At 47.4% G+C, this 25,089-nt stretch overlaps 1 protein-coding gene across 1 annotated transcript in view; it reads right to left on the bottom strand.

The window, feature by feature from the left end:
* Positions 1-200: 200 nt before the first annotated feature.
* LOC131293126 (protein Atossa) overlaps positions 201-25,089 on the bottom strand; it is a 32,615-nt gene continuing 7,726 nt past the window's right edge. Inside the window, exons 2-7 of the mRNA XM_058321204.1 lie at positions 5,355-6,326; positions 5,132-5,268; positions 4,379-5,065; positions 1,132-4,294; positions 774-1,036; positions 201-699 (exon numbers count right to left, since the gene is read on the bottom strand). Coding sequence (XP_058177187.1) covers positions 513-699; positions 774-1,036; positions 1,132-4,294; positions 4,379-5,065; positions 5,132-5,268; positions 5,355-6,326 — 5,409 coding nt within the window. The 3' untranslated portion in view covers positions 201-512. The remainder of the gene's footprint in view (positions 700-773; positions 1,037-1,131; positions 4,295-4,378; positions 5,066-5,131; positions 5,269-5,354; positions 6,327-25,089) is intronic.

Below are 25,089 nucleotides of genomic sequence, written 5' to 3'. Positions count from 1 at the left end.
TGGGAGTAAAAAAAACGAGGCAAACGTCTACCAATCTTGATTGGCATTGAAACTTCGTGATAACATTTCCGCTTACCAAAAAATCTTTCCTCAATGACATGCTCGTTTGCCAATACAGGACAAATGCAAGATGCCATATGAAACACAACAAAAGGGCAGCTAGCTTCGATCACATGTTGTTGCTGGTGGATATTCAAAAAAATAATTACCAAAAATGTATATACTCCTTACTTTACAGCACAACTGATTGCACAAAAAATTCAAGTAATAAAAATCGATTTCGCAATTCGAAAATCGATAAAATCGGTACAATTAAAAACTTCCTTTACTTTGACGTAAAGCAACCAATGAGAAGTATTCCGGCGCATTTACGACAGCTTACAAAAAAGTAGCTGCTAATATGAACTCCTGCTGCCATTCAAGGGCGATTTAGAGCGACCAAAATCACGCACTATGCTGGCGGTTGCAAGGAGCGGAGCGTTGGTCAAACAAGTAAATTTGGCTCTACTGGCTTACTGCTTATCGATACGTAAACTAAACTTGGGATTCTCCGGTACAATGGTAACCACTTTCAGTTCGTTCGGGGACTCGAGCAGATTTTTCGCATGGGCAGCAGCCGTATCACAGTCCGTGCGGCGGGATATCAGCAGACGGATGTCGGTGTGCAGTGACAACTTTCCCGATCGCGACGTTTGAAACCTGAAGATAACAAAATAATTATAATAAAATGGAATACATTTGATTCAACCGGCGCAAACCGAACCAAAACCTACCGCAAATGGATTGCATAGCGCAGCAGCTTCATCTGTTCGGCGTTGCTAAGCTGTTCGATGTTTTTGCCAAGCAACTTCAGGCTGCTCTCGTCGCAAGCTAGTATACGCTGTCGGATGAAGGTAGTCGACATTGCCGGCATATCGCGAAAGTCGTACGGCACGACAAACATCCGCACCACTGTTCCGAGTGGGTTGAGCAACGTTGCCTGGACGGTGCCAGTGCGCGGTATCGAGTATCCCTTTCTTGGAAGACGTAATTCACACTACAATGTCGTTAAAAAGAGAAGAAAAATTAGTAACGACGAAACAACATCGTGCAAGAGAGTGAAGCGACGTATTAACAACAACAAAAACGTACCACATAAGGTGTGGTGAGATGTTGTCCGGGGAGCTCATAGAAGTAGGAAGCGACCGGGATGGTTAGCTGCGTGGGGCAGAAGCTTCCAGAGGCCCCCAGTAGCACCTTAAAATCGGCGACTTGAAACTTTGGGCTCAGGCGACGCTGCAGCAACGACTCCTCGAGCGTACCGAGCATCGGCGCTCGGCCAAACTTGAACAGATTTCGATTCAGAACCTTGCTGAGCATTTGTGACGGGCGGGTTATCGCAGCTTGTCCCAATTTCAACGGCGATCCACCACTCATCAGTGCCAGCTGGTGTCTCGAAAGAGGACTGTAGCCATTTGACGAGTCGAGCAGGTATGGCAGATCGTCGTCCGACAGCTGTTCATCCGAGCCGATCGATGACCGCTCCGAGACTGATGAACGCTCCGACGGATAGCGCGTGCGATGGAGACGCTGCTGTTGGGCGTTGCGCAGAAACCGTGGAGACAGGGCACCGGTGGTGGGTGGGGAAAACGGAAACGCCGGGGCGGACTTGGATTTTATCGTGCCCGAAATGGGACTGATTGGGCTTTCTTCGAAGTCGTAGCGGAAAAGACTGGTGCTCCCACCGTTCTGACTTCGAGGACCTTTCGAACCTGAGGACCCGAAACAACCTGCCGCTCCACCATTGCCTACGGGAGTTACCCCCGACGCCGCTCCACTGCCATCAATGGCAATTGGAGATGTGGCAGGGTAGCTGGTCGAGGTAGCCGGGCTACTACCACTGGTAAAACCGGAATCGTCGCGTGCCAGCGGTGACAAGCAGAAGACGTAATTTAGATTGATTTTTGGCGAAGATTTATACTGCATCAGCTGCTGTACGTTGGGCGTACTTCCACCTCCTCCCGTCCTATTGGCCTCCAAAGGTCGGCTTCCGGAACCTCCTCCACTGATCGCGGCACAGCTAAGGATTTGCTTTTTGTGCGGCGATACACTGCTTGCCGTGCTGACGGAACAATCCGTCTCCGAGCAGCTGATGTAAAGTGGTTCTTTGCATTTTCCTGCACCACTTCTTGGTGCCGCAGGTGTGGAGGTTTGCGCCCGATGGTGTGCCATAGTGTGGGCGCTCGGTTCCATCGCGAGCGGACTACTTCCGTTGGAGAGACGCCCATTACAACCGCATCGTTTCGGAACACGCTCGCATAGATCTAGTTCGTGCTCGTTCTCATTGTCTCCACTCGTATCATCATCTTCCTCGGTGCTATCCTCCGAGGTTTGGACGATGTGGCTGCGACCATTGCTCGTACTGGTGGTGATTGTATCGATAACATCTTCGGAAAACGCACGCCGATACGATTTCATCTGATCGAAGGTAAAAACGCCACCGTTTCCGACGGCTCCAGTCGAGCTGCTCAACATCGGACTATCGCCCGGACTGATGTCCGCACTACCGATCGGGTAAAGATCGTTGTTGGCTTCCTCTCGGCCGTTACCACCGCAACAGGCTCCCTCCTCTCCCGCCATGGATCCGTGTGCTCCAGCGCCACCCTTCGAACATCCAACGGGAAGGGTAAGATGACCGACCAGGCTTTCCGACAGCGTTCGCCGGCAACCGGGCGGTGTCGAGCCACAGTCAACGACCGTCGTGATGATCGGTTTTTTCGGAGGGGCCACCGATACCAGCCCGCGGTCGCGACCAGATGTCACCTTCATAACCGCCGACGATAGTAGGTTGGTAAGATTCAGTTTAAAATTATGTTTCGTTTTTTGTCGCTTACACAGACGACAGTCACCTAAGTCTAACTTTTCCTTGCTGAAGGTATCACATTCGCTTCTTTCACACTTTACCGCCGACCCACCGTTTCCATCGCCAGCTTCGTGCTGGTGTTGGTGGTGTTGCCAGTGCTCGGTGGCATTACCGCCGTTGGGTTCCTTTTGTTTCCCGCCTTCGTCACAGGGTATGCCCACCTCTCGATCACCTTTGGAGCAAATTTTCGGGCTACCCTCTCCGATGTTATTGTTGTTTGCCGTAACGTAGTTGTTGTTATTTAATGCATGACCACCACTTTTTTTCTGCTCCGATAGCACACCACCATCATCCATCACCTGGGAGTGATTGACTTCCGTCGCAAACGAACCTCCGTTCTTGTTCCTTCCACCAACACTGTTCAGGGTGGCAGTTCTTTGGATGGCTTGAAGTAAAAGGTCACCCTTTTGCAGTGGACGTTCGTCTCCTCCACTGTTTGGCATGATTACACCACTGGCCTTACCAGCGCCTTCGCCCTCATCTTCGTCTCCCTCGTAGCCATCGCCACCGACTATGAAGCACGGTCGTGGACGAGTACCGTTTTCGGCCACCATCTTCTCAGGGAACGCTACGCCTTCCCTCCCGGTGGTGGTGATGGAAGTTTCCATCGGTGCATCCACCACCCGCAAGTGGTGGGCACTTGCTGTTTGCGGCCTTGGATGACGTTTATCACAGTTATCATTGATAATATCGTAAGATGTATAGTAATCGTTAAAATATTGCATATGTCTATCACTGTTTGTGCTACTACTGCTGCTACCGACGGGGCCCGTTCCTAGAACCACCTTCACGGGACCGTTTATGCTGCCAGCGGAATAACTAGACACGGATTTTTCCTCCTCCACCCGAGATCGACAGCAGTCGGCACAATAATTGTTCGCCGAAGTCGTAGCCCCACCACCGTCGGTTTGTGTGGCGACGGATGAAACAAATGACACAGCACCATCAGTGACCACTGGGAATGCAGCCGACGTCTGTGTGGACTTAGAATTGGCGGCGATCGTTTGGTACCGATCATCACAGCAGACCATCATCGCAGTACCGCCGTTTTGCTGTTGGTTCGAGGAGTACAGTGGGGGCTGGATCGAATTGATTGAGGACGTTAAAGCATTGTGGCAGTTTCCATTGGTACAGCTTCCATTGGTGGTCCCATTCGGATACACCACCGTCGTGGTGCCACCATTCCCAATCGCACCACCGATCCCATACGGACCTTTGGCGGGGGATTTGCTGATGCTGCCACCTGTTCCGCTTCCACTCCCATTGCTACAACTACTGTAGCTCATCGGTGATGCGTAAGCCGAACTGTCCGCTGCGGATCCGTGCCTGGCGCCGTTGGTATTGCTACGGCTACTGGTGCTGAGGCTTCCACCACTACCACTACTACTACTACTACATGCACCACCAGCACCACCACCACCACCAACACAACTTGAAGCAACAGCAAATCTTGCGATACATTCCGCCACCGACGACGACGACCCGGACGATTTCTTTTTCTTCTCTCGCTTCTGCATGCGCTTCTTGTACTTTAGCAGCTGCTTCTCACGATGGCTGATGGCGGCCGCCGATGTGAGCAACATACCCGGTATCCCTTCGTCCCCTTCTCCCATGCGCGGATCATCGGCCTCGCCCTCCTCGTCATCGTCCAGCTCGAACTCCCGAAAGGCGCACCGATGCTTGCCCTTCTCGTGGCACGGAAGCCGATCCAGTCGATCGCCCGACAGTATCCCGGCCGTGCCGGTGGCGCCGATCATTTTAGTCGCATCGAGCGCCGCGTGGATGCCCGGGATGCGGTCCAGGCGGGGCAAACTTTTCAGGCATACCTGTATAACAAACCCGTCGGCCACGCTCGCGTCCGGGAAGTTGTGTACGAGCGGTTTCTCGTTAAAGCATGCAGTGCTATCGTACGTGCGAATGCGGAACAGTATGTCCAGTTTGGCCTGCTGAGATAGAAAGGAAGCTTTGCCGGTGGTGGTGGCGTTGGCCGCGGAAGAAGGACCCTTCATCATCGGGGAAACATTTTTGATGCGCGGATGGTTAAAAATTTCCGGTTCCAGCGAGTTCTTGATCAGATCCGTCCAGGCGGAGATCTGGGAGAAGTACAGCTGGCTACGAATGGCGGCGCACAGCGACTGCAGGGTCATAGTGGTGGGCGATTTCCTGAATAGTTTAAGAAGACGCACAATGAGTTTAGTTTAAAATTACACTCAACACTAGATAACTTACGTCATCACTAGCTTCAAAATCCATTGTTCCAAAAGGATTGTGTGGTTTTCCGGACCAAGGTACACCTCAATGCACACCGCTTCACCGTTCGTCAGGATCGTCGAAAGCTGCTTGAAGTAAACCTGCCAACGAAGACACTGAAAGAGAAAAGGGTAGCCAAAGAATCCGTTAGATGGCCGAAAAAAGACCTAAACTTTCTTGTACAACGAACAGTACTACTTACGTATTTATTACGATAACTACAGCAATGCTCGGGCCCTTCGGAGCTATCGGGTTTGTTCAGGCCAATCTTCTTCAGAAACTGCTCACAGTGAGGGCCTTCCCGGGGGCGTTGCTGCTGCTGCTGTTGTTGCTTGATAGAACTACTGCTGCCGGTTGATTTACGCGAGTGGGAAGCCGAGGATGCCACGGCAGCTGCTGCGGCCGCCGCTGCCGCCATTGATGAGTTGGGTGAGGATGAGGAAAAGTTGATGAAGCTGTTACCGATCGGGTGATTCTTGATCGGTGACACGGTACCGAGCACGTTCATCTTCTCGAATCCACTATAGATGACAGCGGAGGACGACGCGGATGGGCCGGCTTCGTGTGACCAAGACGACGCGATATTTACGAACGTTTCGACACCGTACATCATATCGCCGTACGGACTCTCGCCATCGTCCATCGTTGAGCGGCCCCGGCCACTGCCCGGTTCCCCGGACACCGTCACCAGATGGTGCACCTCGTCTTTGCTCGTCCCAGGGCAGGAGGAGCGGATCTGCTGCAGCTTCAGATTAATACGCTGCGATGCATCCGTCATGTGACAGTTGGTGGTCGTGGCGTTGGCCAGCTTGTGCGCCTCGGTGATGGCCAGCAGACTGCACTCCTGCAGTGTGGACGCACCCGACGACGATGCGCTGCCTCCCCCGGAGGGTCCTCCAGCCGATGAAGATGAGGTGGTCGAAGAAGATGGTCGCTTTTTGCCACAAAACCCACCATCCTCGTCGGTCGCGCCACCGTTCGAAGATCCTCCCGCTCCGCCAGCTCCCGTTCCGCCTCCTCCACCACCATCGCCACCACCTCCAGAGCCATGGGAGCTGGCGTGGATCGAGCTGTCATCGAGCGCGGACGATCGTCCCTCCAGCACCAGCGAGGCGATGCCGATCGAAACCGGAATGGCGGGGTGTTTCGGTGATATGGAGCTACCGCTGTGCATCTGGAAGTGGGGAGGAGAAACAAGATATGAGGTTAAATCTGCTCAAAATCATGCCACCACGTGGCATAGCATTGAAAGAGAAAGAGAGTGGCGATCGACTCTCTAGTCACTTCAGTAATTGTTGCCTAACGAGTTTAGAGTTGGCCTTCGAAGTGAAATACCCACGCAATGGCGACAAAAAATCCAATCAATCTAGCAGCACCAGTTGGGGTAAATAATGAAGCTCAGCCCTAGGAACCCCTTCCCTCGTGCAGTCGTTTTGAAAACATGCAGTACATACACACACGCCTTTTGCTAGAGATTCGGTAGCACAGTTGCAGGTGATTGGTTGCTGTACATAAATTATGCAACCACCAACGTGTGCGGTTATCCCTCTCCTCCCACCTGCCGCAAACTTAAGGCGGCCACAACATATTCCATACCGAACGTTTATGCATACACGCACTGCTGGGGCAACCAAACGGCTTTCCAATGTTTGAATCGCTTTCCTCAAGCACAACGTCGTGCGTTTTGGGGTCGATTTCGGGTGGTTCAATGTTTATGGGTCACCGATCGATTCTGCCACACTGCTCCTCAATCCGTTATAGAACTGATTGACTGAAGATGTTTTCGATAACTATTTTGTCGCCCGTGGCGTCCGCTGGTGATGTCCATTTAATTAGCCATAACATAAGTTGCATTTGGACTATTTACCCCCTGATTGTCTGCCAACTACGTACCACAACCAGAAAGGAAGCTAAGAGGACTCTTTAGTCAAGGACTTCTACACAAGGGCAGCATTCCCTATTGGCAGCATTCCATCAAGGTGTTACAACGAACACAAAAAAGAAACACAACAACGACGGATGTATTGATATGTTCCCTAACACATTTCTGCTACACTCGGAACGTGCTGCTTTTATCGGGTTGGGGTGGCATATTGCCACCGAAAATAACAATTACCAGTATTAAAATGTACAAACCTGATGAGTGTGGATGTGTGAGCGCTAATTCAGATTAATTTATCTCATTTGATTTCCTATGTTGCTACGATCATGGAAAACGGAGAATTATGTCACACAGTCCAAATAGGATTGTGAAGTAGTATTGGGTTATTCTGATTCGTGACTTATGAATGCATCTCATCGAAAGATTCATTAGTCACAACTCAAGTGTGAAGAAAAAAACGGAAAGAAAAACTGATAATAATTTGTTGCAATTGTTTTGTTGTAAAAGGTGCAAAAATGAAGTCAACATTACACCACACGACTGAAGGCGCCGTAGGCATCCTTCATAACAATCGCTTTAAAAATAGTTTCAAATCCATAACGAACCTCTCGTCTAGAAAATTGTGTCGCGCCCACCACCTTCGCCCTCTTCGCTCTTCCTTCGAGGTCGATTGACATCGTCACATTTATTATTCAGCCCGGCACAAGTCCCGAAGAGATGGACCACGGTAAATTGCGGACACGCGAGCATGCCGAGAAGTGTCGACTTTTGAAGCGTTAACAGAAGCAGTGGGAGGGGTGGTGGGTAGAAAAGATATGATAGAAACATGGAAAACAGTACCATGCTCCACATAGAGAGTGAAAGGGAATTAAGAGCCCGTCGAGAAGAAGGCATCATAAAACGGTGTATGCGACGAAGGGGAAAACTGAAGCATGAGCTGCGGGCATCGGGTTGTTGTGTGCAGGGGGGGATGGCCCCCTGCCCACCCTGTATCCCCTTGCCCACGTGGGAGATGTTTGGGAAACTGCTGTGTATTCTTTTCTTTCCTCGTGCGCTCTCCTTTTGTGCACGAGTTCTTCATTTACTCTTTCTCAACACCGCAAGCTTAACATTATTTTCGCTCTCTATGTTGCTTGCGTCAAAAGGCAGCATATTGTTGCTTCGGGTGATGCGTGCTTTCTTATGTACTCTACCTGCTGCTAGGGAGGAAAATGCTCGGTGTCAACCCTCGTGCTGCCCGATGTGGGTTATGTTGTGATGTTCTAGGGGTCCCTCAACCACCCTCCACCAATGTGGCAGCGCGTTCTCCACAGCTTAAGGAGCGCAGCATAACTGTGTGTGCTTGTTGCCAACGAGCAGCAGTTGCCGGAGTTTGTGTGGTGCAAAATCTGGGTCACGAACTAGGCGTGTGTTGATGTTTGTGTGTCTATTTCTGGGAGAATTACGGAGCGTTTTCCGTTCTAGCAGTCCCGTGACATGCACATTAAGATAGTTCCCGGGAAGAGCAAGTCCACAGCGAGCGGCTTGGTGGTGGGGAAAATGGTAGGCAGTGATTTTCCATGACTGCAGGGACGAGGAGGCACCATTTGTTCGCCACTTATGGAGACCCCTCTAATCGTATGCGGAAGAATCGTACGAGCACGTGAGCGGACTGACTACCGACGTTACGGTTGGACGGGTCGGATCCAATTCACTTCTGATCGCAATCATGCTAATGGGTTAACTCTGTTCAGCGGGAGTCGTCCCCATGGAGGGCTAGGGCCTTTGAAATTCAAGTTGTGCGAGGTGAAGTGGATGGAAGGGAATCGCTTTTCCGCTTCATCGACCTTCCAAACGTGCATTTTTTGCGATGCGAGCCCAGAACAATGCGAGCCGATCGCAATACAAACAATAAACATTGGAACATTGGTAGAACACACCCAGTCCAATCGTCAAATTGAGCAGTATTAAGTAGGAATAAGAAATAAGAAAAAAATATACTCATAACCTAAACTAATTAGATCTAAAGATAGGATCAAATTACATTACGTTTAAGTAAAAGCAATGGTTTTCTGAAACCTCTGGCCAAGTATTCAACAACAAACAATCGTTCTTCACCAAAATAAAACATATGCTCGAACACAAAACAGAGTAAATAAAGCTCCACACGGTGGAGGTCCAAGCGCAAAACTCGATAATCAAAATACACATCCTCCTCCGTATGCTCCCATCTTTTAACACTCTCGGTTTTTGCGTGAAGATTTTCCCTAGACCCCTCCCAGTGGTTGTCGGGCCGGGGAATGGCTTGGCTATGTACTGACAAATCATATGTTTTCCTGCGCCTGTGTGCGTGTCGGCCGGAAAGGAAAACGAACTTCCACATAGGCAGCCAACCCCGAACACCGCACAGCAGGAGGCACCCTCCGGAACGGTCGACCGAACCGAACCGTTATGTACGAGTTTCGTTAGAGCATCGAGAGCGATGGGACGAAGGAAACATAAAAAATGTTGCAAATGGTCAAGCGAAAAGGTTGCTCGCGAGTAAGAGCGAGCGGGAGAGTTGGTGTAAAAGAATCCACCGAAAAGTTGATCAGGCAGGTTTCAATAATACCAACACGAAATCATGGCGCAGAGTGCATTACATTGACGTTTGAGGGAGGAAGCGGACAGCCGAAGATAAGCGGGAGGGATGTCGATCCAAGGATGACGGGAACTCAACATCAAGTCGTCTCGGTTTTTTGGTTTGTCCTTTGGTCAGATAACAGTTGATAGTTCCTATGTAAAATCGAAAACCGAAATCGTTTCTTTGTTGAAACCACATTTGTGTTTTTAGTCGCCCCAACTGACAACACGTGGTTTCGTTGCTGTGGTGGCATCATCAACAGCGTCATGCAGCTCGTCATCGACTTAATCGGTGAGCAGTGGAACAAAAACAGCTCGGGCTCGGAGCTAACGCAAATTTAACCACTGCTCGACGTTCTACCAATATTAACCCGTCAGCAGTGACGTGAGTAAAGGTGAAACTAATGCTACTGATTACGAAAACGACCCGCAGCAGCGACGATGATGATCGCGTGATGATGACGACGATTGATTCCAATTGAACGAACTAAAAACCACACACAAAAAGAGGTAAAAGCAGATTACTTGAGTGTCAGGCAACGAAGAGCCTCCGCTGAAATTGGCGAATAAGAGAGGTCTTAAAAAAGCCGACGTAGGCCAGGGGTTATAGTTGGCTGGAAACGATTGTCTGCTAAGATTCCAACACCCTTCCCTACTCGAGCCAGCGCTAAGTTAAAGAGTTAAAACATAAAGACCTCGACACGGCAGAAATCGCGAGAGTTTGGCAATTTTCTTTGCCAAGACATTACAAGAGTCCGTTTTCTTCTGTTCGTAAAGGAAATACACTCTCCCCCTACCCTCCACTGTAGGGAAAATGATGACCTCAACGGCGATGTCTCCCCCCGTAGCCACCCCCCGTTGATTGCTGTCTGCAAAATCGAAAGGCACACGGAAGGCAAACGTCCGACGCAACTCCAACAGACAGCGGTGGCTTTTCCTCCACACCGTCTTCCACGCCGTACGTCGGTGACCTAGTAATTCGGACACCTCGCGCCGAGGGGGGCTGGTGATTTTCACTTTTCCCCTTGCCGGAGCAGCGGCAACCGGGCGGAGACACGAGCTCGTTTGACGGTCAGGCTTCGGGGCGAAACGAGGGACAAACACACACACACACCTTAGGGAAAGGCATAAGTTCCACTGAGGAACCGGGATGGAGCACTCAGACATGGTACATTTACGTAACTGGACTGGAATAATACTGTCTGGTGGTTTGTATGTCGAAAACCACAATTTAATGAATTCCGGTACAGAGAAATTTTTCTTTCCAAAAATCGGTGTCACTCGCTTTTTCACATTTAAAAAGAAATTTTAGTTGTTGGTTTAAAACAAAAAGGAACTATTTCATGTGCACTAGGTAAAAGGAGCCAAGATTTTGTAACAGATTAGGACTCACAAGTTTCATACGATACGAATTTGGTTTAAAATTTTGATTGCGAATCTTGATTCATTGTATGGATGGATAATTTGGGAACGGTTTGCAATAATAATAACGTTGTTCTCAGAGCTCAGGTTTTTACAATCAACAAGGGTAACAGGAGGGTACGCAGAAGTAAATCAAACGAATCATTAAATTTACAAAGCAGATTTCAAATCCATCCCGCATACATCATTTCATCCGAAAACGAGTTATCCCGCTCTCTCTTTACACTCCTTCTTGTCCAGCTTTCAACGTCGGCAACGTCGACTGCTTAAGACGAAGGATATAAATAAAGAACACCTACCCACGCGTAGCTGAAAAGTGAACTCCTTCAGCACATCGCGTCGCACACTGAACCCAACGAACGACGCAAGCAGAATGTGTGGAGTGCTGCTGGCCGGCTTGGTGACGCAGATCGGAGAATCGGTTTTACCTCCGTATACGCCAAGGTTGGTCGTAGAGGTTGGCGAAAACCGAAGACCGGTAGGCGCAATTTACAGTTCATTTAACTCAAATCAGCTGTCAACGGCGTGCACAGGCACATACTCTGTACTCTGCTGCTGCAAGCAGAGCCGGTGAAAGAACCACCTCGCGACCCTTGCGCGCCGGACCGCGGACAAGAAGGTCGACAGACTTGTTCTTCCAGTTCAACGCTGCCACCAGGCGCCACATGGAAGGCCGATGGAGTGCGTGCTGTGAACGGCCCCGTTTCTCCCGGCAACAGACCAGGCGGTCAGTGTGACCGCACCGATCTGGTCTTGTGTGAGGTTACTTACCGCATATATTCGCCAGATAGATAGAGATGGAAAGAAAGGGGGAAAATGGCGATTGTCCTTGGGAAAGTAATGCCCTGAACGACGTACACACGACGGGACGAAAGTCCACGTGTTCCATTTTCTCCCTCAATGTAGTGTCGGATGGTAGAAGCTGCGGTTCTGATTTCTGCCCGCGTGAGAACGTTGCGGCTGCGCGGAATCAAGAGGTTAAACTCAGCAATCAGCAAACGACCGCTAACCGCGCGATAGCAAGCCAATGACTATGCAGACCAACGCGAGGATGATAACCTTTGATGTTGGTATTGCGGGTCACCGCAATAATCACTGCCAACGCCCGAAAAAGAAAAGACACTCTCAACAACCTTCCATGGAAGCGTGATTAAAAATAATACTGCCTCCGACATTCATTGTGCCGAATTGAAGCTGCAAAAGTGCAGACCATCCCTTTTGCCATCTACAAATCGTGAGTCTCGATTGTCGGGACTGGACCGAAACCCAAAAGGGCGACCCGGGCGATGTAAACCCCTGGTGGTGAATTTCTACTGGAAACATCCGGTTTCGATGCATTCGAACCCCGGACACCCGGAGCAAAAGTCAACTTTGCCGACGAAGTACGCGTGCGATCGATACTTTGTCCATTTAACGCTCTCCACAATCGCTCGTCAACAAATTCCAGCCTGATTATGCTCGGAAGGTTGTATAAACAAGCGTCTGGGGGCTTTGATTCAACAATCGCCAATAGCGGATCCCAGGAGCGCACGAAGGGAAAGCATTTTCTGGTTGCATCCGCGTAGTACTACGCTGATAATCCCACTTCGGGGAGTACACTGTGCCAACCGTCGTCTGGTGAACTGATCAGCTCCTTCAAGCGTGCTCCTGGACACTCGTGACACAATTATAAACCTAACCTAAGAATATCATCCGTTCGATGCCGGGACTTACTATCGTTCCACTTCCAGATAATTGCTCCAATCAGTGAATTGGCGCGTGCCATTTAAAAAAAAAAAACTATGAAGATGTTTAAGAGATAGATTTACTACAACTGCATATTTTAAGTTGTTGGTCTATCTTTAAACATGGTTCAAATTAGTCAAAATTGTAAGTTAAATACATTTTTGCGTGTAATAACACCTTTTTCATTGCATAACACTTACGAGGTACGAATAGGCTGCAAACAATTCATAAAAAGGTGAATTCAATTTTTACATCAAGCTTTAAAGTAAATTGAAAAATTAAACAAACAAACAAGTAAACTGAGATGAATGTAATAAATAATTCAATAACTTTTGAAATCTAATATATTTCTTATTAAAATGTTTATACTACAAAGAACAAAAACAAAATGAAACATTTATGTGGTAAATCACAAAAAGCGAATTACTTTCAAATTCAACCATATCAAAACACTAGAAAATAGAGTATTTCCCGTATTTCCCTGGCACTGGTAAAAGTTTTCATGCAGTAATGTAAATACTATAAAATATGGAAATATTAAACTATACGAATATTCTTCACGTTAGTATACTTTCAATCACGCATCCAATGCGTGAAATCGGGTTGCATTCATAAATGGACAAGAGCATGCCAGTGTTTATTAGTTTTGCAATACCAGTGGGCTTAGTTTATAATCTCTCCTTTAGCTTCTGAACTGGCAGCACCACCATTCCATTCTGCAAATCTACTTAAACCACGCTCCACCCTACAGCAGTACGCTGTACGGTACTATTTTTACTGACACGTGCCCGCGGCCATACTGTTGCTCGAGTAGTTCAAAAATAGTGCACGCGCGTACACAATGAAAGACGCCGACGAGTTGGGAGCTGGTCGGGTGAGGGGGTATTTTTTGCAGAACAACGCACGGGTGGTGATTTTCCCGTTGCAAAACAAAAAACCCCAAGAAATGATAAAGCATGGGAGTATTTTTTCCAACCGGAGAGACCCACACAGAGCAAAAAGATGATATCCATCCAACATTGGAATAAAACGGGGGAAGTACGCATGCCATATCTCTGGGTTGGTTGGAACACGTTGCACACGGGTGGAGGCAAAGGAGATGGACGCTAACCATCTCTACCCCCTTCTCCGTGGTGGGTTGATTCCCGGCCACGAGCCACCACAGTGAAAGTAAATTATGCGAAGCCCTAACGGCAATCGATTGCGCACTAATTGATGCTGATTGGGAAAGGGCAACACAATTCACATTTTGCGATGTGCGGGGAAAAGGAGCTACGACAAGAAGGATTGATGCACGAGGAACAGAGGGGAGATGGCAAAAAATATGGCCCCACTTCTTCTGCATCGTCTAATCACCAACCCGGCATTATAAAACCCATTGGAAGCATTTATCCTTCCCGGTGGGGAATTGGAGAAAAATATCACAGCATCATTATACAATTAACGCAATTAGAAAGTTACAAACACATTGGGACAGTAAAAGGGAACATTTTTGCACGAGGTATCAAAAACGTCTAAGACGTACGCAATAAGACTATGAAACTGGGAAATATAAAAAGCCAAACATTCACCCATTCACCGTCCAAGGCCTCGAAAATTTGATTACTGTAACCTTTCGCGGCACGACTTATTCGAGGTTTTCACAGAGATAGTGTTGCTTGGGGTGTTGTAACAACTGTGGCGTTCCGAAAAATGTAACCCCCTTGAAGGCAGCAGAACGGATCGCGGACTCTCGCACGCTTCTCAAAAGTAGAACGAGGCTCCTTTTGGTGTTTCCGAGGACAACCCCTACCGAGTACCATCGTGCGCTGATCGAAATTGTCCCCTCCCTGGTCGACGATCACGCGAGTCCAACGTTTTCCCAGCTGTAATAAATTACGACGGGGTGGAACGACGCATTAGCGGAGCAAAACCTTACCCTCTGCCTAACGCAGAGTGAGGTACCGCCCTACATTGGCCACACCAACCATACAACCAACCATATGATCAACAGATCAACTCGTCAAGATTACGACGATGGTGGGGGAGCAAAGCTGCTGCACAGTGTACACCTTGTACACAAGACCAGAGGTTGGTCTTAGTGGCCCTTCGTGAAGGGTGGTCATCGCCGGGGAGCTCACCAGCTGCGTCGTCGTCGCTCGCCCTCTCACGTGCGGATCAGTGCGGATCGATCGAGCGATTTGGTGCGTCGTTTTAGGGCGCGCGCGCGCGATCGTTTGAACCAAATTAGAAACCATCTCAGTTTCGCAGGCAAGCAGCACCGCCACACACGCACATGACACAGTTCTATTTTTGAGACTAGGAAGAATGTTCTCCGATTCGAGCAGATTTCGTTAAAAGAGAAGCTCGTTTGTTTGTTTTGAACGCGACACCAGCTTCGTTCCGAGGGATTGCGTAAGAAAACAGCAATTTACGAACACTGGCGATATCAATATGAAACAACAACAAAAACCACCATTTCCCAATCCCACATTTTTGTATATCCAATTTAATGTATAACAGATACAGAACATAAAACGAGGCATAAAAGCTTATTATCTGCCAAACTGTAAACATGAAGCAAACGAACAATGTTTAATTTTTAGAGCATCAGATTAAGCGCACTTTAATTTTTTGGTCAAGAAACATATTTTCACTTCGATAGAAGATAAAGGCAAACATAAGACATCAGAGCGGAACTGTCTGGAAGGCAAGCCATGAAAAACATCGCAATCGAACAAGTACCCTCTTTCTCAGCATGACAACTGCAATGCCACTTTATCAACGACCACGAACATTAAACCACAAGGTCAAAGATTCGTACGTTATCGGTCGAATTTAGTCGGCCTTCATCGGTGCGTCGTTCACACCAAAGGGGGTCGAGCAAGAGAGGTCCACCAGCGAGGTCACCACAACGTGGCGACCACGCAGAGGTACGTAGCGAAATCGAGGAACACCACACAGAAGTGAAAAGAAGGCAGTTTTCGTGTAGCTGTTGAAGGTTTTTGGTTGGTTTAGCAAAAGTACGAAACTCCCCAGTACAGTGTTTCATCGTAACCGAGGTGGCTCAGCACTTCTGTCATCACAAACTCAAAGCCCAAACGTCTGCAATCGGCCGAGTATCTCAACCCGATCGTTTCTGCTTCCAAACGGTCGTCGTCAGTGGTGTTGGTGGTTAGTACCGCCGTAGTCTCCAAAAATGTCAGACGAAGGGAAACACGGGTTGCCACACACCAGCAAAACGGTCTACTCAGTGTCTGCCTCTGCCGTACAGCTCGCCATTAACGGCCAGACCCCATCAAACCAGACACCAGACACCTGAACCGAATGAATTAACGAATGAATGTACGAACGATCTGTTTGGCTAAGACAGACCGGAGGTGCCCAAAGACTGACCTTCATAGCTATGTTAATTTTTTCTTTTGTTCACCTAATGAGATTGGTTATTTGGCGAGGCCAAAACACACGACTCGCCAGTACAGTTATACTAATTGGGTGGCTGGATGGTTTTGAGTTTTCGCGACGAAACTCATTGAGATTAAATTTATATCAAAATTCCATACTCTCAGAACTCGGCAGTTTGATATTCTGGATAAGATGAGCCTACAAGAAGTCCGATTCTTGGCATTCATCAATGTCGCAACTCTTTGCACACAACAATTATACATATTCGCAGGTACATAGTTAAGATATTAATTTCTGCAAAGTAATTGCAAATTGCATGTTGAAAACAACTACTACTTTAACGACTAACAACACCAGCTGAGGGACCTTCACTTCAAGCAAAATGGAAAACGCCAGCCGGAAAACCGAATAAGCATGGAGGCCACCTCAAAAGCGTTGACGTAACGCAGCGCAAAAAAGGTCAACTTCAACTCGCACTACCACGGAAGAAACTATGCCGAACGTACCAACCCATTTAAAAAACAGATAACACTGGCATGACGCCTCGTGCGCCGCGCCACTCATGGATGTTATCTTCCGAAGGGTTCTGACATTGCTCACAAGCTGTATGTAACATTCCATCATCAACTTAGTTGATTATTCTATCGAAGTCGATCAGCTGTTTCATAATCTTTACTACCAGGCACTTGAGTAAGGTTTGGCCATAATTGTCGAGCTCGAGCGATGAAAGTCCTTGAAAAGTGCGGTATAGAAATTCGGTATAGACTGTACTGTAACCGAGCTTGTACATTTTCATTGTGAGAAGTTATAATGCAACGTGATTGATTATGTACTTGTACGTTGGGCAGGCAACCACCTTTCACCACACAGTTGGCAGCCACAAGATTTGCAGATTGCAGATACCGGGAGTTAAACCCTATCTTCTGTATGCTATTATGCTGACGACTATCATCGGGCCGCTGCTTGGCAGGGTAGTAGTTAGTTCTCTAGCGAGACACGTGCCTGCATCACTTCGATCAGTGTCTGACACTACTAGTGCTTCTCAATCCCTCCCCTTACGGAGGGCAGGGGAACGATGGTTGCGAACATCAGGCTCTGTCAGAGTCTCTCGTCTACACACAGAGCACACGTGTTGAAGAGAAGTAGAAAAAAAACCGCAGCAGCTGTAACAGTAAGCGAAAGGGTAACGAATAGTTTATTACGGCCTCGGTCCATCGTCCAAGCACACCTCGGCAGCTCGGCTCGGCGTGCTCTAGAGGAGTAAGAGAGAGAGAGAGTGTCCTGCGCCATTAAGCGCGGGTTTGTTTAGCGGCAAAAGCACAACCCTTCCGCGGGTGGTGAAAAAGAAAGTGATGTCTAACGGTCGCTCGGCTCCTCTGCAGTCAGCAGTTCCGCGTGGCGTCGTCGAGCCAAATTGATGGGTTTATACATTAGCTGTTGGTTTCAAACCATTTTACACCCGACTCCATATCACGGGTGGAGTTGTGCCCTGCAGGGTGGAAGGTTGAGAGAAACTGCGTAACAGAAACCTCAATACATTTGACGACAAACCGCGGTACCCGAGCTGTTTGAAGCAGCGGGAAGAAAAAGGAAGGTGAAGTGGACTAGCCGTGGACTCACTTCCCATTCTTGTGACGCATTTGCTAGTAGCTCGGAAAACGTTTTACGAATCACAACTAGATTGGTAGGTAAGGCGGAGGTGTTACTTGCCTCAGCGATGAGGAAGAGCTGTGCGCATGAGGCGAACATTGAAGACCTTTGTTCTTGGCTGTAGTGGTATCACCTGGTATCACCTCCGAGCCTCTTGCACAAAGCCTAGACAAAGTGGAACCCTAGTCTGACGTAACGTAAACTTGCTCGTGTACTAAGTGCGCGTGTCAGTTCTCCTTCGAACGCGTTTCGAACAGACACACGTGCAAACGACTCCCACCATCCATTGGTAGTACACCCTACTCCTCAGCGGGAAGACCTTAACAGTCGATCAGATGTTACACGATCTATATTCATCCGCATTCAACCAATGATTGCTCGCGCACTATTTCTGCCTCTGAGGTTTCCTTATACTGCCGTACAGTGCAGTCCATCATCATCATCACTGTCGTCGTCATATGCCACCTTAGCTATGGAAGGGATGATGGGTAACTAGTTTCACCTAAAACGAAGCGAATTAAAATCAAATGAAATCAATATGCTTCACGTGCCGGTAACAAGACTGAACACTGGTCCCGCTGGTGGAATCCGTGTACGTGTACCAACAGGCCTTGATTGGATGCCTCTCCCTTCAGCCAAGTGTAGCTACTTCCATGACTCCAAGTATCACCTTATGCCCTTGGGTTTCCGAGCGGCGGCGAGTTGGAATTGCGATTGAACGAGTTACTTTTATGTCCGTTCCCAATTCTCTCCCAGCGAAGTAAATTCAACACAAGCAAAGTTCTATTGCTTTTATGGAAGGGCTTCCTATCAACTGCAACATAAACCAACACGCATACGGGTTTAAAAAAGCCCTTCGTTTCTTCAACCCACACCCTGAACCCTGCAGTGACGTCAGTCCCACCGAAGGGGATTTGAAACTTTTTGAACCATCGTGTTTTGTTGCCGTTACCAGCCAGTCACCGTTTGCGCTATCCGAGGCCAACTGACACGCACGCTCGCCTGCCACTGCCTGCACGCCACGAGGGCAGCTTACTTGAAGGTTACTGCAAACCGCCCAGCGAATTGTTCAAAGAAGTAGTAGAACCCCAAGTAGAACGGAAGTATATTGTTGGGCAAGAAATCAAAAGCACGAGCGCTTACGATTGTGCGGCGCATGGTACGTTTGGAATTAAACTTTCGTGTCTTGCACTTTGCGTACTATTTTGAATATAGATTGTATCGCAATAACTTCCGAATAAACTTTGGCGCATGAAGACGCGTTCCAATGACACGATCATTATTTTTCCACAATGGAAGTTAAACACTCTTGGGTTTACCATTTTTCTAGCTTCTTTACTGGAGCAACTTCTATTGAACCTTTAGGAAAAAATAAACCTTCTAGACGCACCATCGTCAAGCCTATTTTTTCTCGTTCGGAAAGAAATGTTTGCCCGTGCTAAGACATTCAGATGCCCTCTAGATGGGTTCAAGTTTCTACTGTCGTGGAAAAGGAAAACGCAAAGAAAACGAACTCGTGCAACACCTGACCAACCACAACACACTAGGTGTTCCACCCTTCGTACGCCACCGCGTTTCTCCTACATCGAGCTTGTGGCAAAAACAGAATGTACTGTACACCGCACCGGATCGAACGGATGTACATCAAACTGACAGTGCATCTACGAAGTGCTGCATCGACGCTGCACTGTAATTAAGTATCGAATAGCCTCGTGCATCATTTCCACGGATATTTCCGCTTTTTGGATCACGCTGCAAACAAAATGGATGAATATTTTTTTGGCAACAACAAAAAACTGAGGAAACTAAAGGTTAGCTAATTTGGAAGACATTCGCCAATCGAATGACCATATTTCAAAGAGAAAAAACCTTCTTATACTTCATTTTCGCGTTGTAGCAATTTCATAATTATGACCGATACATACCATGAACGGTCTACCATTCAGATCGACTTATGAAACCACCAACACCATCCAAACTGCGTCGAAAAGTGACAAAATAAATGATACACTACCAACTGGTTGTAGCAGCAGCTACGACAAGACAACCATGTGGCTCGCGCTTTGTCGAATCCTTCTAAAGTCCCATAGATTAATGTCTCGCTCGACAACAGCCCGCAAGGCTTTTTTCGGAATATTTATCGTCCCCTTCGGAGTAAGCAACCAGAACGGGGTAGACGATCAGATACAGATCGGCTGTATCTGCCGTTGAAGTTATTATTGCAAACAGCCTGCTATAATTGTAACTTGTCTGCTCGAGGCTCGTGTCTACTCTTCAACGACCTCGCCAAGTGTTGTGGTGTTGCCCTCAAGATGACACGGAAATGACAGTTTTTGAGCTGTAAACTTGTGAAAAAAGAGGTACATTATATACCTTGACGAGCTATGACCAAGTCGCTACTCTCTTCGCACAGCGAGAGAGGTTGAAACGAGAGCCGTTACCTAACCCATTCAACGCGAGATGACACAGTGGGACCACAGGCTCACGGTCGATCCGGCGTTTTAACAATCGATCCAAGGTTGGACGGTGACCGCAATACCTCAATTCAATGGCCGCTGTCTTCATAACGACCTCGTCAAACGAACAGCCTTTGTATAGCCAATGGAATTAAATAGGAAATAAGGGAAATGAGGGAACTGATGACACAAAATTATTTCTCTTGCAAACTCTTTCGATCGTAAAATCACCTTCAGTTCTACAAGGAAGTACTATCCAAACGGGTTCTGCTGGCTAGCGAGTTGGATGAATCGTTTACCTCCAAGGCCATAAACAGTTTACAAACATACGCTTCCAGTATCTCCGCTGCCAAACCATCATGCATACCTGTAAAGAAAACCATAGAAACATAAATTAATTAATATGGTTATTGAAGAATAGTTTGTCACGTCTGCTTCGAACAGAAATATGGTTGACTTTACACTATTATTGAAAGAAAGAGCACATGATTGGGCCTTGACTTTTACGAAGTGGTTGCAAAAAATCGATTTGGTTCAGATTCATCGATTTTTGCTGCATGCGATCTAACTTTGACGCCAGTCTCGGAGATGACGTGCCAACGGCGAATCATCCGGTCCAACCGGTCATCGATGACGGACAAGTTCTAGTCATTCAAGTTGCATGATCCTACACACGACTACAAGACGTACGTAACAAAGACTTCATCCAATATTCATAAAACGTTTCTCCTCCTCCTTTTTGTGCACAAAACTGTGTGTGGAGCTAGAGGGGACTAAAAGGCATTAAAAAAACCAAAGTCCTAAACGAACCAAAAAACGCAATCTAGCGGACTCGCTTGGTGTGTGAAGATCGTCGGCAAGTCCACCGACGTTCGCGGTCCACTCTTCGATCGAGCCGATCATCAACATGCGGCACACGATCTTGTGTGCTTGTTCACCTCTAAAAATATAAACACACCGACCCACGGTACGGCTGTGTGCGTCCGTGCGCCAGAGGGTGCGATACTGCCTATTTTGCCCTTTTTCGCTCGGCTCGCGAACAACTGGATTCAAGATTCGTGCCCTTCTATCAAGTGCGCATTTGCGAATGTGGCAGAAATAAGAAACGACGACGGATCAATCGCTCCTTCTTCCAATCGCCGCCTTGGGCGCTTCTCTTCATCTCCGTTGTGGTATCCTTTGCGGGGTACGAGAAGCAGCAGCAATATAACTAAAGGCAGGACACACACCGGGTGAACCGAGGCCTGTACGCACGATGTGGCCCAGATTTAGCGCCGCAAGTAAAGAGGTGAGGGTTGCCTGTACCTTGAGTCCACTACACAGCTGGTTGTCTACAGTCCGTAATGGGGTCTCTCGCCTCCGATTTATACCGTTTTATATTTTTAAGCTCGTCTCTTATCTTGTAAAAGTTTTTTTGTTAATGTTGAACATTTTACAGTTTTTTTTATGTCCACAAGGCTAGACGTCGACTAACCATTTCGTATGTTTATGTGAAGCGTACCTGAAATCGATCGAATGCAATAAAAATTGAAACTCACTGTGCTCAATCAGCGATTATGGAACAAGATGAAACCTTCGCAACTCTCTTCCAACAAGTTTGCTCGGACCCAAAATCTCAAGCCAACTGAGTCCATCAAAGTCCTCCATCGTCCATGCGTGGACTTATCCACAAAACCAGCTCACCAAGGGGAGATTATTGTAGACATTGGTGCCTTACAACGTACTGCTGCACCAGGCCTTTATCATCATAAGCTTATGCTAAAGTACGATCCCCCTAAAAGCAGTTTTTTCTCTCGTAATCGACGAGTTAGTAAAAATTCGTACGAGCATGAAATAAACATGACATTGCGCGGCTGTCAGATTCATCAATCTCCTTTTTTGGCAACTTGAAACAGACCATTTTGGAACTTCTTTGCGGGGACTAATCTTCCGAAGCATGCAAAAATACGCAATACGCAATAAAACGGAATGAAGTGGAGGACCCCTAATACGGCCTCTGTTAGAGCCCCGTTTTTTGTGGCACTCTCTGGTTCCCATTTCAATTTGTCGGGATCCACGAAAAGGGATCCTTAAACATAAGCAAAAGAAAAAAAAGAGAGTTGGGTCCGGTTGGCTGCTGCTACTGTCGTTACTCTTGAAGCTCACACGCTGTGCTGTTCCGCTTTCTCATTCTCGCGAATGATTACACCCCTTAACTAGTACCTACCCCCGATCCACCCATCGTGTCCCTTATCCCTTCCCATTCCACCCTACCTCCACGCGATCAGATGCGCGCATGTGCTTATTTATTTCTTTTTCTGTTTACATTCACTAGCTTCGCTCTCGGGAAACCGCGGACCCGTACACATTCGCTGTCATGGTAGATGAAGGCACGAGTCTCGCGGTACGAGTGGGACATCTCAACAGATTGAACGTGGGTGCCCTTCCCGAGCATAGACAAAGGGGGGCTGCTGATGGTGGTGGTAGTGGATGAAAGGGAGTGCGGAAGTGGTTTCGATCGAGCGAAACGCAACGAAGGGTAGTACGGAGGTACGATGGTTTTCGTACTGAAAGCAATGACAAAACAAGCACCAACAATAATTTAAGAGAGAGAGAGAGAGGGGAGGAGATAAAGAGAGAGAGAGAGAAAGAGAGAGAGAGAGAAAAGAGAGAAAGAGAAAAAAGAACATAAGGTAGCTAACAAAGAAGGTAGGTGAGAAAGCAGAGGAACGAATATTTCATCCCTTATTCAACACCCCCATTTTCCCACCCCCGTCACCAACGTTGGATTGATGGAATTAAACTAAACTGTAATATTGTGTTTTTTATACTCATCGCACATGTGTTCCAAACCGTTCTCTTCACCATCGCGCACAAGCCCCCCTCAATCTTTAACCCCCTCCCACGAAAAGACCATAACACACACACACACACACACACACTTGCACAGAAGCTGACCTGCTGATGAGCAGGTGGCGGTGTGCGGTGGTATACATAACCACATGAGGTCGATTCCATGCAGAGGGTGGGGGATGAAAATGGGGATGATGTTTTAATGTGAAGGAATAAAGGGAAACATGTAGAAGGGGAAGCACTCAGAGGACAGGGGCAAATATCTACGCTGGTGCTAGTGTTGCGCACGCCATGGTCACCGTGTCGGGTGATGATTTGTGTTATGTACAAAATCAGCTGGTCGATTCTGCGCTAGTGTGCGTTCGATCCACTGTTATCCTCCCGCCGCTACCAACACCACTGCGGACGGATCCGTCAAATAAGGGTGTGTTGTATGGAAAGTCGCGAGAAGTCGCGAGTGTTATGTTCTGAACCGTATTTATCTTTTAACTTGTTTTTTGTTGTTTTTGATCTCAAACATTACGACGTATATTCTCTCTCGCGCTCCCGTCCGTACGGCCGAAAATGGACCTGATCTATCCTCGACTTTTTGAAGGACAGCAGAAAAATGTGAAAATAAAAATAAAATACAGGAAAAACTTGACTATGAAAAATGAGGAAAAACCACTGACCGAGGGGCAGTAACGAAAATCGAACGAACTGACGCACACAGCACAATTGTAAAATTAACTGGCATAAATTAACATAGCAAAGCTGAAAAGGAACTGAAAAAAGAAAAACCTCTCGGGGACTGCGCCGCAGCTAAAAAGGAAGTGACCATACGCAAAAAAAGCATACAAACATAAAAGGAAGAAGCATTGAAAAAACGACGACGTAATAAATATGTATAGCCATGATATACACACAGATTTTTTTTGTTTTGTTTCTTCTTTGACGTCCGTTCGAACTTTGAAGTGACAGTTGATTTGTTGTGGCTCGAACCAGTCACACAGGCTCGGTGGAGGGAGGGTGGATTTTTATGCTCCACATTGGGGTGTGCACATTCGAAAAAGTGCTCTGGGTTAATTGCTCTGACGACCGAAAGGCACGAGAAGGAAAGTTGTTTCCCCCGAGTGGACGGTTGAATGTTTCGATTAAGCTTTCAATGTTAACACGAACATTGTAGGAAGTTGCAATGCTTCAACCGAGGCTAGAAAGGTTACATAACCTTGAAAGTGGCTTACATGTTCCAACAACTTAAGGTTCTGTAAATTAACATGTAATTTACAGATTCAATAAACTAATTTTAAAAGCATAAACAAAACTATTGAAAATTCCTTCCCAAAAGTTTTCAAGCATGCGAGTAAACAAATTCAATTTTGTGAAACTCAGTAGAGAACGTCATTGGTTCTTACAATGACGGTGCCAACAAAGAACCAAAAAATGCTTATACAGCATAATCCATGCGTCCGAGTGGTGATGACGCATGACGCATTTGTTTAACCAAGAAGAAAAATGAAACGAACTCGCTGTGATATGTATTCGTATTACGCTGAAGGCTGCTGAATCACGGAATGGACGGATTCGATGACATTATAGCCCATATGGCGTCCTTGTTCGAAAAGTATCCCCATTTAGCTTAGTAACCTCCGATTTTCTACCGTTAGCACCACCAAAAGGCTGGTAAGAATCGGTTGTTCCACCTTTTGCCAAACACTCCTACAGTAACGTTGAACACGGAATTCGATCCTATTTTTATAAGGCAGGTCAATAATGATCCTCTTTTATTACCATTAATAGAAGGATGACGATAGAGTGAAGATACTCGTTTTCCACCAGCGATATGATGATGATGATGCGAGTATTTGTGTACATCGTGCGGGATGATGTTGTGCATGTTTTGAGTCCAGCCTCTCTGTATTTCTCTGTTATGCACGGCCGTTTTGCAACATGCGAGAGAAACATACAGAGGTATACAGAGAGCGAGAAGAGTCTGAGGCCAATCG

Source organism: Anopheles ziemanni, chromosome 2, assembly GCF_943734765.1.
Source record: "Anopheles ziemanni chromosome 2, idAnoZiCoDA_A2_x.2, whole genome shotgun sequence".
In the NCBI taxonomy this organism is placed as follows: domain Eukaryota; kingdom Metazoa; phylum Arthropoda; class Insecta; order Diptera; family Culicidae; genus Anopheles; species Anopheles ziemanni.
Note: the sequence above shows the minus strand (reverse complement) of the source record. Positions and strands in the feature narration are given on the sequence as shown.